At 42.1% G+C, this 17,794-nt stretch overlaps 1 protein-coding gene across 7 annotated transcripts in view; it reads right to left on the bottom strand.

Annotated features, from left to right (window-relative positions):
* Positions 1 to 17,794, bottom strand: part of USP15 (ubiquitin specific peptidase 15) — a 401,393-nt gene that overhangs the window by 249,752 nt on the left and 133,847 nt on the right. For 6 of the 7 annotated variants that reach the window (XR_003858618.1, XR_003858619.1, XM_029615760.1 and 3 more), the window contains one exon: positions 2,931 to 3,014. The exons of the other annotated variant lie outside the window; for it this stretch is intronic. Coding sequence is in view for 3 of the 6 variants with exons in the window: in XM_029615760.1 (XP_029471620.1) it covers positions 2,931 to 3,014 (84 nt within the window). In the remaining 3 variants the exon portion in view is untranslated. The remainder of the gene's footprint in view (positions 1 to 2,930; positions 3,015 to 17,794) is intronic. 7 annotated transcript variants of the gene reach the window in all.

Genomic DNA, 17,794 nt, shown 5'->3' with positions numbered 1-17,794 from the left:
GTCACTTGGAGGATTGTACCAAGTACTGCATGTCTGGCAATGTACCCCTAACACCGGCAATCTCCTGCCTGCCAAATGGGTTCCCAGTGTCACCCCTGAAGCTATACCCGGTGGTTTCTAGGGACACTGCTACCAAGGGGTTACGGTTCCCAAAAATGACACCTACAGACTAAACACAAAGAAAAATATTGGGATCACTCAGCAGGGTCACTGATCAGTTACAGACAGTGCTAACAAAGTAGTTTATTCAGAAAAAAATAGGTGAACATAAAAATATTGAACTTCCAAACAGGCAGGGAAAGGAACAAGGGTTTATATAGTTAACACTACATAAGTAACCTTTACTGTAATCAGCCACTGCCCAAGGAAGTTTGAAGACTATCCAGGAAGCTGAGATGAGCAGGAATAGGAGCTAAGCTACAGACTGTACTGCTGTATTTCCCAGCTAAGACTAGAGTTCTTTCAAGTTCCCAGCCAGCTCTTTTTGGGCTGTTTCTGAAGAACTAATCATTGCCCAACAGTAATCTGGTTCACTAACCAGTAACACTTCATAATATTAGAAGCTCCTAGATAGAACATAATGTTACAACTCTGCAGGTAACTGAAGAAACTGGCAGTGTGTTGCCAACCTTGCTTATTTACCACGAGATTGGGCTTCTTTTTCTAGTCATTCGCGGGTTTTTTTCCCCGATTCACGGGTTGCTTTTAATTGGGCTATTTTTTCTGTCAGTCGTGGTTTTTTGGGCTTGTTGGGCGGGACTTGTGCTCTGATGTTACAGTGATTGGCTGCTGCTGCGATGAAGCCTGTCCATAGCAGGTGCACCCTAAATTATTGCAGCAGTAAGCAAATCAGTGCTGCAAACCTTCACAGCACATTTGTGGGCAGACCCAGCACCGTCCAGCACGGCATGCACAAGCATCCCACGTGGGCAGACCTGGAAGGCCAGCAGCAAACAACAGAGAAGGAATCTTCAGACTGCAGCTACAGCCAGGTATCAAGAGGGGAGGAATTAGTGTGTGGGGAGGGGGGAATGAGAATGTGGGGGCCAGAGATGTGCTCGGAGGGGTTAGGGAGAGGGAATGAGAGTGTGGGGGCCAGAAATGTGCTCAGAAGGGGGAATCAGTGTGTGGGGGGCCAGAGATGTGCTCGGAGGGGGGAATGAGAGTGTGGGGGGCCAGAGATGTGCTCAGAGGGGGGAATGAGAGTGTGGGGGGCCAGAGATGTGCTCAGAGGGGGGAATCAGTGTGTGGGGGGGCCAGAGATATGCTTGGAGGGGGGAATGAGAGTGTGGGGGGCCAGAGATGTGCTCGAAAGGGGGGAATGAGAGTGTGGGGGGCCAGAGTTGTGCTCGGAGGGGGGAATGAGAGTGTGGGGGGCCAGAGATGTGCTTGGAGGGGGGAATGAGAGTGTGGGGGGCCAGAGATGTGCTTGGAGGGGGGAATGAGAGTGTGGGGGGGCCAGAGATGTGCTTGGAGGGGGGAATGAGAGTGTGGGGGGCCAGAGTTGTGCTCGGAGGGGGCAATGAGAGTGTGGGGGGCCAGAGTTGTGCTCGGAGGGGGGAATGAGAGTGTGGGGGGCCAGAGATGTGCTCGGAGGGGGGAATGAGAGTGTGGGGGGCCAGAGATGTGCTCGGAGGGGGGAATCAGTGTGTGAAGGGCCAGAGATGTGCTCGGAGGGATTAGGGAGGGGGGAATGAGAGTGTGGGGACCAGAGATGTGCTTGGAGGGGGTAGGGTGGGGGGAATCAATGTGAGGGGGCCAGGGATATGCTTGGAGGGGGTGGGGAGGGGGGAAATCAGTGTGTGGGGGCCAGAGATGTGCTTGGAGGGGGGAATGAGCATGAGGGAATTGAAGACGTGTTTGTAGAGGGTGGGAGAGGGGAATGAGTGTGTGCCAGGGATGTGTTTGGAGGGGGAAATGAGCATGAGGGAATTTGCTGTACCAGCTTCTTGCCAGGTAGTAATATGCTGAAGCGATTCAACGAAAATATGTATGGGACAATGCTGACAATATAGAGAATAAAGAACTGGCTGTTATCACTAATTGTCAGACCTTGTTTTAGTTAACTGAGAGCTACAACAATTTATTACAATAAAGTCAGCTGTTTTGTGTGCATTACAAAAGTATTTCAAGCGTTAAATGCTATAAAAAAAATAAAAAAAAGTTTCAATCTCAATTGTTTTGGGCTTTTTTTGGGCTTGTTTATTTGGAAAAAAGTGCTTGTTCTTTCATGAAAACCTGGCAACCCTGAACTGGCAGTTCAAACCTTATTTTCAATCCCTGGATCCATTCCTAGCTGACATTAAAGAAAGATTCCAGCTGCCAGGGACTGTAGGACACTGCAAAATCTTACCCCAGTCAGTATTAACACTGCCAAAACAGCATTGGAGATTTTAAGGAAAGGTATTTCTCCTTGGGGCACATAACACAGAATCACATAAACCCCCATTTCACCTCAAGTTGCTGTAAGATTTCTTAAAAAAGAACCATATATAAAATTAACCTTTAATCATTCTGGTTTAGGGTGTGATAAATTGCTGAAATAAACAAATAAATGTATTTTGGCATGTAGAGGAAGGAGTAAAATATGCAGTAGACTGGGAGAGGCAGGGGATGTCAGACTCGACCAACTGGCCTGCGCCAAGCCAATGAGAAGCAGCAGCTGCATGGTTACTGGCTTCTTTGCTGTTCTGCAGTCAACTGCAAATTCTTTCTGCTACAGTTTACATGGCCTTGACTATAATACTAGAAATTACTGTTCCCCTTTCCTATGACTTTGGTACAGTATGGCAAGAGGCAGCAGAGCACTCAAAACAGAATGCACTGCAGAAAGAAAAAATCCTGCAAAACAAGGAACAGTGTTATTTTTTTAAAAACTATATATAGTTAGTTCTGTTAAATGAATAGCTCCGAAGAGGTGAGATGCTTACTTTCTGTTGTTGATGCTGTTATAATTATTTGACAGAGATGGAGAGATCTTTGGTAAAGCTGAAAAATTGGATGCACCTGGGGACCTTGAAAAATATGAAAATGTTAAATTAGATAAAAATGTTGAAAATTCAAAATTATGAGTAAAGAATAAAAATTAATGATAATGTATGTAGCAAACAAAACATGTACAAGAGAAAAACCTAAATCTATGAGAGGGAATTTTAATATTCGACAACTTTACAACTTTCCAAAACTTGCATTTTCTTATTAGAATAATCCCTTGTCTGCTGTTACTGAATTCTTTGCAGATTGCAATACCAACATTAGAAATTTAAAGATTATGCTGTGGCAAACTAGGTAGCTTCAAGAAATTTGCCACAAGGTTCCAAAGTCTATCACCTCTGAGTCACCAGTTTAAATCCAGCTCAAGTTGATGGTGAAAAAAACAGTCATTAACATTTAAAAGTTGTTCATAAAAACATAAAACCTGAAATAGTGGGTCAGACGAGGGTCCATCAAGCCCAGTATCCTGTTTGCAACAGTGGCCAATCCAGATCGCAAGTACCTGATAGGTCCCAAATAGTAGACAGATCCCATGATGCTAATACCCAGGGATTGGAAGAGGCTTTCCCCAAGTCTACCAGGTTAATAAGGTTTAGACCTGGCAGCAGTGGTAAATGCATCAACAGCTGCTGCCCCCTTCGCACCCATCCCCAGGAAGCAAATTAATGAGACCACACTAAATAGATTTGGGTGTAAAAAGGCCGCAGCCAGTTTTACTACAGATTTCAACATGACCCAAATTTTCTATCTAGTGTACCCGAACCGGACCCCTGTCACTATAATACAGTTGCCCCCTATTTCCACCGTGTGCCATGGGAGCGAGCAAGGCAGCCATGCCAATCAAGGAGGCCCTTTACCAGGCATTACCATGCCCACAATTTTTGCCACTACTAGCTGTGAAGGCCCAACAAACATGTCCAGCCATTAAAAAACTGTCCACCAGCTCAGTCACCTCGCCTCCCTATTAGCTGCGACAATGAACAATAACAATGAAAAAATAATTTAAGGACCTAGCTTAATGTCATCTATCTACACACATTATTGCAGAAATAAACAGGCATCCTCCCACAAATGCAACTGCAAAAGTTTCCCATCACCCTCCTTAAATACTCATATTTCTTAATCTTTAAGGCTGATCCCTTGCACTAGGGTGGGCAAGAGGGAGATAATGGCTTGGCAAAAAAGGGGGCTGATAGTCATGCATATCACGATTGCTCAACCATGAAATGTGAACCCCACAAAGGAGCCAGACCCAAATGAAACCCATAGGGGCGGTCTTGTGTCCTCCGAGCTCCCCAATGCATGAAGGAATGTCCCACAATCCGAACCTTCCTTCGCTTCATGAGCAAGTCTAAAAAGGAGATTAAGTAACATAAGAAATATTGACTAAATCCAAATGCACATATGAATTAACAGCAGCCGATTTCCATTCCCGATTCTCTGTATTGTTTCTGTGTGAAGCCCTGCTTGTACTGCGCTGGTGGCCACACCTATTCCAAAGGATTGTGTGCTGAATTCTTTTGCACTGAAACCTAACTAGCTCAGTGTTGCTCTGAAAACTGTGGAGAACTGGTATCGGGACAATGGCATCCTGTCTGTGTGCACTAGCAGAAGTATACAACTGCAGAGGGCAGCTGTCTAAGTAGGCTCTCAAATGCTAATGCAAGTGGCTAATGATTCAATCCTTTTGCAACAGAGTGTAGCACCCTGTCTGGCCTGGTCCCTCTTGGACCCGTCCACCATGTTGTGGATTGCCCAACCCCTGATCTCAATATTCTTAAGAAGTATTCCATTATCGCCAGTGTCAGACTTGGACCCAGCCACTAGCTCGCTAATGCGGAGGACACCAAAGAATGCAAGGGAAAATGCGAGTATGAACAATAAAGTTTCCAATTCGGATATACAAATGGATGACAGGATATGCCATAACTTTACTAGCATATCATATGTCATAGGGCACCATGAATCCTTCAAAATACCAACTTTTCTAGCCCATCCAGTCTTTTTTTTTTGTTTTTTAAACTAAGGTGGTCTTGGTAGGGTCTCCCCAACCTTGCATCTTAGCAAAAATTGCAAACCAGTCTAGATTATTAGCAACAGCCCCCTAGATACACCCATATCTTTTGCCTCAGCTATACAAGATACAATCAAGTCTTCAGGGATGGGTCTCGAAGTCCACCTGTGACCAGCCAAGAAGCTCCGCAGAAGCTCGTAACCCTGGCAAGCCATCCAAGTTGCGAGTGCTACTGATCTCTGGAAGAAATTCTTCGCGGTTGCAGTTCAATCCTCCATAGATGCTCTGGGACTGGGATCCCAGCCTTGTCTGCATTTGGAACCTGCATGCGGAATAAATCCTATTTAGCTCTGGACAAAGCATCTGCAATATCATACTGGGACATGACATCCTGCATTGCAGTTTTAAGTCTTAAACCTGTCAGCACAATTTCTCTTATTAGCACTACGACCCTGCAGCATCTGGCAGACTATTAATAATGTCAACCATAGCATAACTGTCGCACCAGAAAATGATCTGTTTGTGCCGAAACTTGAAACACCATATCTCCACAGCAACCATTATGGGAAATAACTCAAATGTGACATTGCGGGTTAAATCTGCTGCAACCCATGATACCAGAAAGGGCGCAGCAGACCAGGAACCCTGACAGTAAAGACCAAAACCCCCAAGGCATCAGAGTGTACATCCAAGTCCCTGCTGGAAACAGAAGGCTCCTGCCACATGGAAATGATATTGAATTCTTCGATGAATGATATCCAAATGGCTAGGTTTTCCTTCATATACCTCATTATCCATATAAAGTGTTTTGGCCTTGTAAACCCCTGTAGCTGCTGCTACCAACCTCCCTAGGAAAACCCTGCCCATAGGTATCACCTTGCATATGAAGTTCAGGATACCTATCAAAGACTGCATGTGGGTCGTTGGCTAGTTCGTGGAATGCCTGTAACAATATAGCACAAGCTTCAGACTCATCTGGCCCATCAAATAAAAAATCATTGAGGTAATGATTGAGTTGTTGGTACCAGCTCGTTGTGTCACAACCCAGTGAAGGAAGGAGATGAAGATGGATCAGGAGATAGTCCATTGGAATACATTATCGAAATAGTACTGTCCATGAAACTTTAATCCTAACAATGGGAAACTGAGTGAACAGGCAAAAACTGGAATTCTGACTTAATGATATTCTTAACCATTGGGGCTCCTTCACCGCATTCTCTCAGCAGGGCTATGGCGCTATTGAATGAGGCGTATTGCACCATGCATTCTTCAGTGGGCAGATAAGTCATTCACAGGGCAACTTTTGGGTAAGACAGGTTCTGTATGAGCCTATATTTTCCCGACTCCTCCTCTGGAATAAACGGCCAATGGTGATAGCATCATCCTTTCAAAAAATGAATCTATAGAAGGACCCACCATCCTGCCCAACTCCATCTCCTTCTCAATTTTCTGCTGAACTATGTTTTGACATTGCACTGCTGAGGGTGCGTTACACCAACCTGGCCTCCACTAGAGCACTTGCGCTCTCGGTTGCCAGCCCTACCCTTTGGAATACAATGCCAGTAGAGCTGCGCCAGGAGGACTGCCAAAAAACATTCAAACAAAAACTTAAGACGTGGCTGTTCACAAAAGCCTACACTTAGCACCAATCAGCCTACACTCCTACCCATTTCACACCTATCTTCCCCCAAAAGCTCTCTACCTGATTATCTCAGTCCTTCCCCAGCCTACACAGCCGAATCCTTCATATCCCTTCCTATTTTGCTATGGATATACTTTCTGCAATGTATATAACACTTAGCTTAAGCAGTCCATTCTGTCCCTTCTGCAATCTGTATAGAATCGGTATTGTTTATAATTCTACAGTTCAATGTATATAGCCCCTGTATATAGTTCACCCCTCTCTCCCAGTTACAGTTTATGATGACTTACCCTTGCCTGTTCTATGTCAAACGCATTACATGAGTAAGTTACTGTTATACTGTAAACCGATGTGATATCTTTGATGAATGTCGGTATATAAAAACCAATACATAAATAAATAAATAAACATGAGTCAAGGTTGTTAATATCTCTCTGAAATGGTATAATAAATTCCGTCTGGAAACCATTAGTGAGCTTGGTTGTGTCATAGCATCTGGGGTATCTATTTAGTCATGGCAATATTGTGCCTAAATTAATTAACTAAAAATGGATGGCTCATTTTGCTTTCACAATATTCCCGGTACTGGCCTTCTTGGCAATGAAACAGATGGAACAAACATACTGAAACCTGCAGTCCTGAAAGCTGCATGAAGACTTGTATTGCCAACACATATTCTCACCCGCCGCTGCATTGGCTGCTTTCGGCAGTGTGCTACTGGATTTCAGCCCCGCTCGACCTCGTGCCCCAGCATCACTCATCTTGTCTGTCATCTGCTTGAGTCAGAGACCAACATCTTGTATACCCCAGGGCATGAATCAGTTTTCTTCCATCTTGTCCCAGAAACGCTTGATGTGGTTAAGCCAAGCATAGCCGTTGTACTCTTTATAGGCTTCTAAAATGGTGTTAACATAATTCAATAAGGGTCATTCTGGACAATAACGCTCATCATCCTCATAAAAGCTCTCATCCAATTGATATTCCTCGAGACTGTTTGTGCCTGGTGGTAGATTGTCTTTATTGTCCTTTTTCCTATCGCTCCCTTCTTCCTTCCAAAAGTCAGAATATATCTATGTATGTTTGCTTTCAATTTTTTTTTTGCATAGGGTGTTTGGGAAACATTCCCAAAGTTGCAGAAGTACTGTACGGGCAGAGGGTCCTCTTGACACCTCACTGGAGGGTCTGGCAGAACTAGCATTGGAGGTACTGTCCGAGGAGCTCTCTCATCTAGTTCCAGACTTACCTTTTCTCTTACCCTCTGCCTGCACTATCACGGTGTCCTCCTGGTCTTGGCCCCGACTTTCCACTCAGGGTTCCACTGTTCTGATTCACCGATGCATTGGTAGTAACAATGATTGTCTTTCTATCGGGCCAGCAAAATCCACCCTGTGTTTGCCGGGCTAACTACTCTGTCGCATCTTGCCTGCTGCTGTTTGTGGCCAGAGATGGCTCATCTTCTTTGATTGTCTGGTGTCTGTCCCAGGGCGCAACAAAAATGCCTGGAGTCACATTCATAGTCGACAGAGATCCACTCACAACATCCTGTACTGTGCTGCCCAGCTGCCACTGAGAGGGTCCAGTCTAAGGTCCCCAATGTTTAGGGTGCATAGGGGTAAGCTCCCAGGTATACAGGATGCACATTTGTTGGCCACAGCTATGATCCCTGCAATGGTGGAAGGTGCATTGTCGATGGCCCACAGGACCCCCATGCAGGCCTCAGGGCCACTGCATGCTTCCATAGTAGGTGCTTGCCTGCTGCCCTTGCCATGGTCCCATCCACTGCGCCAGTCCACCCTGGATATAAGATGCTGCATCCCAATTCATAGAGGCTGCAGCTTGCTCACATGCTGCCTCCCTATTCGAATCCCCTTCAGCTGGAGGTAGGATGGATCTCAGGTATAATGTGCCCCAGCTTCCTTCCTTGTGCTATGGCTGCCCATCTGGCCCTATTTCTCTTGTGGACTGTTGCTGCTGCATCCAATGGTCGATCTGTATGTTTGGCCACACTCTTTGAGGTGGTTGCTTGGACCTCCCCTTAGAATGAAGTGCCCGTCTTGCCTACTTGAAGATGTGTAGGTGCCCCTCAATCTCAGAGTGTGTCACTGAGTATTGGAAGCCATGTATATATTATTCCTGTTCGGGCTGCTGCTTCTGTGTCTCTGCTGCTTCTTTCCCTGCTCGGGTCACTGCGATTCAGGGCGGCTGGTTCCGTCCCTCAGGCTGCTGCGATTCTGGGCTGCTACTTCTACCCCTCAACCGGTTGCCTTGATTCAGGTCTGCTACACTTTTGGCAGTCACTTCTGTGCCTCCAGCCACCACAATTCTAGACTGCTGTACTGTCCCCTCTTCAGCAACAGCGACATGAGGCTGCTACCAGGCTGCCCCTAAGCCGCCAACTCCAGCATACGTGCACGACCCCTCACTGATGCACGAGAGGAAGACATGATGGAAGACTGCAATGGAAGACCGCTGTGCAACTGACTCCGGATGCTGGAAACAGGGGGCTGGGTAAGTCACGCGGTGGTTTAAAACCCCCGTCATCGGAATGCGCCAGGTCCTCCCCTCCCACTGGCTGTGCAACCATAGTCACGTCATCATGCCCTCTGTCATCACCCGCATCGGGAAACAGGGAGGAGGAGGGTCCGGCAGAGATGAGGGCAGGCTCCTTCATATACAGTGGAAAAGGTGGAGCAGTGACCACATGCGCCACTCCAGGCTAGCTACGAACACTGGACAGCTAGCACGGGCCTGTATTTTATGGAATTTTCCAAATCCTTTTCAAACCAAGTTACAATGACTGCCTTTATCACATCTTCTGTCAATGAATTCTAGAGCTTGATCGTTGAGTGAAAAAATATTTTCTCCAATTTATTTTAAATATGCTACATATTAACGTGACGAGTATCTTTGAGTATTTGTATTTTTTTGAAAGAGTAACAAAACAATTCACATTTATCCTTTCTTCTACACTCATGATTTTATAAATCTCTATCATATCTCCCCCTCAGCTGTTTCTTCTCCAAGCTTTAGAGCAGGGGTGGGCAATTCCAGTCCTCAATGGCGCAAACCAGTCTGGTTTACAGGGTATCCCTAATGAAAATGCATGAGAGATATTTGCATGTATTCTGCCTCAGTTATATGCAAATCTATTTCATGCATATTAATTAAGAATATCCTGAAAACCCTACTGGTTTGCAGCCCTCGAGGACCAGAATTGCCCATTTCTGCTGTAGAGCCCTAACCTCTTTAGCTTTTCTTCAGAGGGAAGCTGTTCCATCCGATTTATTATTTTGGTCACCCTTCTCTGTACCTTTTCCAGTTCAGCTATATAGTTTTTGAGATACGGTGACCAGAACTGTACACAGTACTACAGGTGTGGTCTCACCATGGAGCAATAGAGAGGCATTGTTATTCTTTGTTTTATTCTCTATTCCTTTCCTAATTATTTCTAATATTAAGAACATAAGAACATAAGAAAATGCCATACTGGGTCAGACCAAGGGTCCATCAAGCCCAGCATCCTGTTTTCAACAGTGGCTAATCCAGGCCATAAGAACCCTTCCTAATAATGCCTAACATTTATTTATTTAAAACTTTTATATACCGACATTCATAGACATATCACATTGGTTTACAGGTAACGGGGGGGGGGGGGGGGGGGGGGGGGGGGGGGGGTAAAAATTGAACTAAGAGAAAAATACAGTTACATTTAACAGGGGTGTAGAGGAACTGGGGGAGAGTAGAAAAATATACAGGGTCAGGAGACCTAGGAAAGGTTTTAATAAGAGAGTGAAACACACTATATTACAATTGCTTGTGGAGTTTAGGGGGAGGAATGTGAAATGGCGTTAAGGGAGGGAAGAACATGATATGGAGGAAGGATAAAGTTCAAGTGTAGGCTTGTTTGAACAGCCAGGTCTTTAGTTTTTTTTTTTTTTTTTTAAGGTAGCTGTGCAGTGTTCCTGGCGAAGTTCGGAAGGCATAGAATTCCATAATGATGGACCAGCTAAGGAAAGCGCACGTTCTTTGGTGGAAATAAGTTGGGTGAGTTTGTGTGCAGATGTGGTTAAGGATCCTTTATAAGCGGATCTGGTGGGTCTGTTGGAGGTGCAGTATTGAAGGGAGTCATTAAGCCAATGAATATTTTGGTTGTGCAAGGTTTTGTGGATAATTGTGAGACTCTTGTGGAGGATTCTGGAGGGGATCGGGAGCCAATGGAGGTCTTTGAGGATTGGGGTGATGTGATCTGATTTGCATGAGTTAAATTAGAATTCTTGCTGCTGCATTCTGCAGCATTTGAAGTGGTTTGATTGAGGCTGCTGGGAGGCCCAGGAGAAGAGAGTTGCAGTGGTCAATCTTAGTAAAAAGGGTGGCCTGGAGGACTGTCCGGAAGTCGTGAAGTAGTGAAGGTCTTAATTTCTTTAGCACCTGCAATTTGTAAAAGCAGTCTTTGGTCGTGTTGTTGATAAATTTTTGAAGACTGAGATGGTTGTCAAGAATGACACCTAAATCTCTGACATGTTGGGAGAAAGGAAAAAGGTAAACAGAGGGAGGTGGGTTAAGGCGAGCTGGGGAGATGCAAAAGAGCTCCGTTTTTGATGTATTTAGGGCTAGCTTGAGGTTGGTGAGAAGAGAGTTGATTGAGGAGAGGCAGTTGTTCCAGGTTTTAAGCACATTGGGTACTGAATCGGTGACAGGGATGAGTATCTGTACATCGTTAGCATAAATAAAATGAGTACGTCCAAGGTCGGCAAGGAGTTGGCATAAGGGCAGGAGATAAATATTGAAAAGGGTGGGTGAGAGGGATGATTCCTTGTAGTACGCCATGTGAATCATTAATGGGGCTACCCATTTTAACTTTAACTTTGTTACCCATTGTTCAGGAAAGATGCAAACTAACTCAGGGCTATTCCTGAGATCCCTATGTCAGTAAGGCGGTCAATTAAGATGTTATGGCTGAAGGTGTCAAACGCTGAGGAGATGTCTAGCATGGTGAGGATAAATAATTGGCCTTTGTCCAGACCTTTGAGGAGGGTATCAGTTAGGAATAGTAAAAGGGTTTCTGTATTGAAGAATTTCCGGAACCCAAATTGAGATGGGAATAGGAGGTTATGTGTTTCGAAGAGATCAATAAGCTGCAGGTTGACTACTCTCTCCAAAAGTTTAGTTAGTTGGGTCTGAGGTGTCTAGGTTCAGTTTCTTTAAGATAGGTTTGAGGATGGCTTGTTTCAGAGCAGCTGGGTGAGAGAACAATTTCTGATAATAGTTTGGCTATGATGTCAGGAATGGAGAAGAATAATTTTGTGGGGATAGAGTCCTCGGGGTGGGTGGAAGGTTTCATTTTATTTAGAAGTGTTGATATCTCAGAAATGGAGGTGGTTTTGATGGAGTCTAGGGAAATGCATGAGATTTTGTGGGAGGTATAGGAAAGAGGGGAACTCTGAGATGAGGTTGCTGATTTTGGTATCGAAGAAGGTTGCCATTTCATTGCATTTGTTTTTTTGCATCGATGTCTGTGAATGGGGGGGTGGGGTGCTGACTTTGTCAGGAGAGAGATGTAAGTGAAGAGGGCTTTCACATCATATTGGTAGTTATGGATTTTTTGAGAGTAGTAATCTTTTTGGGCATTCTGTTTGCTTTTTTTGACTGCTGCAGCAAACTGAGCTAACTATTTTAAAGTATTATCCACTATGATGCCTAGATCTTTTTCCTGGGTGGTAGCTCCTAATATGGAACCTAACATCGTATAAGTACAGCAAGGGTTATCTTTCCCTATATGCAACACCTTGCACTTGTCCACATTAAATTTCATCTGTCATTTGGATACCCAATCTTCCAGTCTTGCTGGTTCCTCCTGTAATGTGTCACAATCCACTTGTGATTTAACTACTCTGAATAATTTTGTATCATCCGCAAATTTGATAACCTCACTCATCGTATTCCTTTCCAGATCATATATATATATATATATATATATATATATATATATATATATAAGCACAGATCCAAGTACAGATCCCTGAGGCACTCCACTGTTTACCCTTTTCTACTGAGAAAATTGACCATTTAATCCTACTCCGTTTCCTGTCTTTTAACCAGTTTGTAATCCACAAAAGGACATTGCCTCCTATCCCATGACTTTTTAGTTTTCTTAGAAGCCTCTCATGAGGGACTTTGTCAAATGCCTTCTGAAAATCATTTATAAATATATTGTTTCAACATTTTTATTGGTTCAATTCACAGTAGGATTGTAAAATTATATTTTATTACAATTACTTATTTACTTAACTCCTGCTGCACCCATAAAGAAAAACCTAAACAGGAACATATAAAAACAACAGAAACAAACATAAGAGTACTGCATACTAGGGGTGTGCATTCGTTTTGAACTTATAGGTAAAACACAACTTTTTTTTTTTTTTTTAACTTAAAAATGTGATGAGGCGAAAACGATCGGATTTCCAACTTATTCAACATAGCTATGTCAGGAGGCCCCCCCAAGCTGGCCAAAAGTTCCTTTTGGGTCCAACGAGGGTCCCGGAGCGAACGCGCGGGGAATCACGTGACGTCCGCGTCACTCCGACGTGACGCCGTCACGTGCTCCTCGCAAAGGAGTACAGAAATGGCGTCCTGACTCCCCGCTAGACCACCAGGGAGTTTTGGTAAGTCTTGGGGGGGGGGGATTAAGGAGGGTGAGGGGTTTAAATTTTTATTTAGGGAATCGGTGCACGTATGGACATAGACTCAACTTATGGAATTCTCCATATGTCCATATTGACCGAAATTGACCCCCCCTTTCGACTTATGGACTTATGAACATAAACCTTTGGTCTGCACATCCCTACTGCATACTAAAATATGGAATTAACCCTGAGGTGATTTAATTTACATCAGAACATGATTCTGAGCACTGTCCCGAAGTAGCATTCGTTTTCAATAATCCTCCAGTAAGTTATTTATGAAGAGGGTCCAAATCAGATAAAAAAAATAGCATAATCTTTAGCAGTTCTGCTTAGAGTTGTGCAATATTCTATGTAAACCATATCAACCATCTGGGTCTTCCAGCTGGAAAAGACAGGAGGCATATCCTTCAAACAACTGAAATATATACATTTCTTAACGCACAATAAAGCTCTGGAATTTGTTACCAGAGAATGTGGTTAGTGCACTTAGTGTAGCTGGGTTCAAAAAAGGTTTGGATAAGTTCTTGGAAGAGAAGTCCATTAACGGCTATTAATCAAGTTTACTTAGGGAATAGCCACTGCTATTAATTGCATCAGTAGCATGGGATCTTCTTAGTGTTTGGATAATTGCCAGGTTCTTGTGGCCTGGTTTGGCCTCTGTTGGAAACAGGATGCTGGGCTTGATGGACCCTTAGTCTGACCCAGCATGGCAATTTCTTATGTTCTTAAATATGCTTTAGATAACAACCTATAAAATTTCCCCAATTAAGACATTTTTATGCAAGTGGTTCCATACACAAAACTGAAGAGAAAAAAAATCCCCACCACTTTCATGATGATCATACCCAAATATTGAATAACACTTTTCCAAAAAATTTGAATTTGAGGGCACTCTCCGCAAATAAGCTTTACACTTAAGACACTCACCTGAAGGAAACATGTTTAGCCCTAGTAGGTGGAATAATAATTCTATGAAGAAACTGATGCTGCAATTCATAAAGATCTATATTTAAGCAACATTCTTAAATACAAGAGTGCACATGACCTTGTCTTTAGAAGTAAAATTTATAAAACAATCTTCTTTTCAGACGTCAGCAAGGACTGTCAAAGATGTAAGACTCTGAATAGCATTAATGCATTTATATAACTGAGATAAAGAGATCATCTCTTGTTCAATCAATTCTGAAAAGGAGTTAAACTTGAGGGAGAAAAATGATAAGTTGGATTGTGAAAAGATGGAAGTAATATAGTTAGGGACCTTCATTTTTGGTTTTTATTTTTTAATTTTTTCCTGGGAATTTGTCAGAATTTATTATGACAAGAACAGGAGAAAATCAGTGGAAAAGTGTGGCATTATATTTCTGGGTACATATCGAAGTTGGTGGACTGAAGCCAGGACAATAAAACAATACTGAACAGATTCTCCCATTCACCCACTTAGCAGCATGCCTTATTCTCTACCCCCAACCGTGCCTAACACGTCCCTTTTTCTCCCCCACTTCTGAGAATCTCCCTCTTCCCCTCTTACTAGTGGTGGCTCCAGGCCTCTCTCTTTTGGCAGCCACTCCAGGAGAGAGGGGGTGCCAGTATGGCCATTGGCTAGGGCCTACAATGTTCAAGGGGCCTACTTTTGTTGGGCAAAATTTTTAAAAAAGCTAAATATATCTTTTTTTAACATGTATAATAAAAAATTTATTCAACTTATTGTACTAACTTTTTTATGCACGAGAAGGATTCAGTCGTTTGTTTAGAAGTTCTATAAAATAAAACAGTCATATTTAAATTACCTGAGCAATTTGTTGAACACCTCTACATTGTAACAACCCTGCATGTAACTGTAATGTTTGTCATATGTTTTAGACATATTAAAATTGTTGACAAAGTTATCACAATGTTATTTAGAAGCAATCTTATTTTTAACAATAATACATTAATAAAGACAATTGTCTTTTTATTATTATTATTATTATTATTAAAATTATTAAAATAGTCTCTTACATAATTTTGTACCAATTCCTTTTCCATTTAGTTTTGGGTGACAATGAAAAAATTTGAAAGTGGCACGGCAAAAAGAAAACAAGCCAAATTACAGGAAGCAGTAGTCAAAAGGTCGAAATTGATTAAAGGATTTCTGATCAAAAACCACAAAACACACAAGGCTGGAAATGATCAGATTAGTAGACAAAATCAAGTGGTTGTATTACCTTCCGCACCAGACAATGACTGTTCCTCACAAGCATTCGATAAAGAAATAAATCAAACAATCGAATTGGGACAGCCTTCTACAGGGGAAAAAAATGAAACTGAGCCTGAAAGTTGATTATCACAGCGCGACATTGGATTGATTGATAAGAGGAACAAGTTTCACACTGAAAGTTCCAGCTTTTGAAACACCAACCAATGTTCCTAATGATAAGGATAATCATTCTTTTCCAGTTAGACTTTTTACAGTGACCCTTAAGAATGGGGAAAAATATAAAAGAGATTGGCTGTGTTGGAGTAAAGAAAATATTTCTTTGTATTGTGCTCCTTGTTTTTTGTTCAACAAAAGAGAAGTTTCTTCAAATGTAAGCACATTAGCTGAACATCCAGGTTGGGATATTGCAAAAGGATGGTGAAGATTGAAAGACAGTGTACCAAATTCATGAAAATTCCAATATATATAATGGAAATTATATCACTTGGAAGGAAGCAATGAAAGCAGTTACATGTAATGCTACGATCGATAACTTTGTTGTTAATCAGCTTAAGCAGAAAGTGAAAAATGGAAGAAGATCCTTCGTTGAATTTTAGATTTTTTTTGGCTGAAAGAAGATTTGCATTACGTGGATCTTCCAAACGAACAGGAGAGAGTACTAATGGTAACTTTTTGGGCCTAGTTGAGCTTTTGAGCAAGAATGACCAGGTTCTCAGTGATCATGTTGCACAAGTTCATAATTCACAAGAAAATAACTCCTGTCCTTCAGGTGCATTATCTCTCTCATCATATTCAAAACAAATTTATTGAAATCTGTGGCTCTTTTGTTCAGAAAAAAATTATAGAAGAAGTTAAAGCAGCAAAATATTTTGCTATTTCTGTGGATGGAACATGTGATTATACTCATCAAGAGCAGCTGTCATTTATCTTGAGATATGTTAAAGTTACAGATACAAGCTTTTCTATTGAAGAATGCTTTATTATGTTTTGTGATTTCCCTAAAAAGACTGGTGAAGAAATTGCTGAAAACATTTTTGAAGTCCTCAATAGTTTTGACCTTAACTTTGATGACTGTGTAGGTCAATCATATGAACATGGTGCCAATATGGCTGGCACGTACAATGGTGTTCAAGCTAAATTGAAAGAAAAAAAATAAGAATTGCTTGTTTTCAAGCTGTGCAAACCATACATTAAATTTAGTCGGAGCGAATAGTACCAAGGCATGTAAAGAAGGCATGTTTTGGAACGATTCAAAAAATGTATATCATCTTCAGCTCTAGTTCACAAAGGTGGGAAATACTGAAAAAACATGTTCCTGTATCCCTCCATCAAATGTCCAAAACGAGGTGGTCAGCCAGGATAGATTGTGTCGACCTACTGCTCGACATTTGGGAAGTATTAGAAATGCTGTAAAAGAGGCGAGCAAGCTTTCAAGCTTAACAGCAGAATGTAAGGCTGACCTTGGTGGTATTGAAAAGTATTTGGACAGTTTTGAATGTGTTTTAATGGCTTCAATTTGAATTAAAGTGCTAACAATTATACATGAGGTAAATCTACTATTGGAATGATGTGATGCAACATTGAACGCAGAAAGAGACAATATCAATCAATTACAAGTAGATCCTCTGAAGCTTAGAGACAAGTGAGATGAAATACTTCAAGAAGCCCGAACCGTGTCAAGTAAAATAGGTATATTGACTAACTTTAATTTGTGTCGTGGTTCCACACACAACTCAACAACATGCAGAAAATTACTTCATGGTGAAAGTCTTCCATCACATAATAGACTTTGTACTTGATGGGCTTAAGCGTCGATTTCTGCAGTTAAAGAAATATGCAACCATTTTGATTTCTTATGGGACTTTAAGAACTTGAGTGAAGACAAATTATTTCAAAAAGTTAACAGATTTGTGAGCCAATATGCGAATCAAGTTTCAGTTGAACTTCTCGATGAAATAGCTTTGCTTAAGAGAGTGTTCAACGTAAATTTTAAAATTGATATGTCACTGAAAAAAAAATTATGGTCAAATATTGAGTTTGAAGTTACCTAATATTTTTCCGAATGTCCTTATTGCACTGAGAATTTTCTTGACACTTCCAGCAACGGTGGCATCAAATGAAAGAAGCTTTAGTGTCATAAAATTAATTAAATCCTATTTGGGATCGACAATGGGATAAGAACGACTAAATGGATTGGCTATATTGAATATGAATAGTGATATAGCAAAGTTACTTGACTTTTCAATTGTAACTGAAGAATTTGC

This window comes from Rhinatrema bivittatum, chromosome 9 (assembly GCF_901001135.1).
Source record: "Rhinatrema bivittatum chromosome 9, aRhiBiv1.1, whole genome shotgun sequence".
Classification (NCBI taxonomy): domain Eukaryota; kingdom Metazoa; phylum Chordata; class Amphibia; order Gymnophiona; family Rhinatrematidae; genus Rhinatrema; species Rhinatrema bivittatum.
This window is presented reverse-complemented; position numbering and strand designations above follow the sequence as displayed.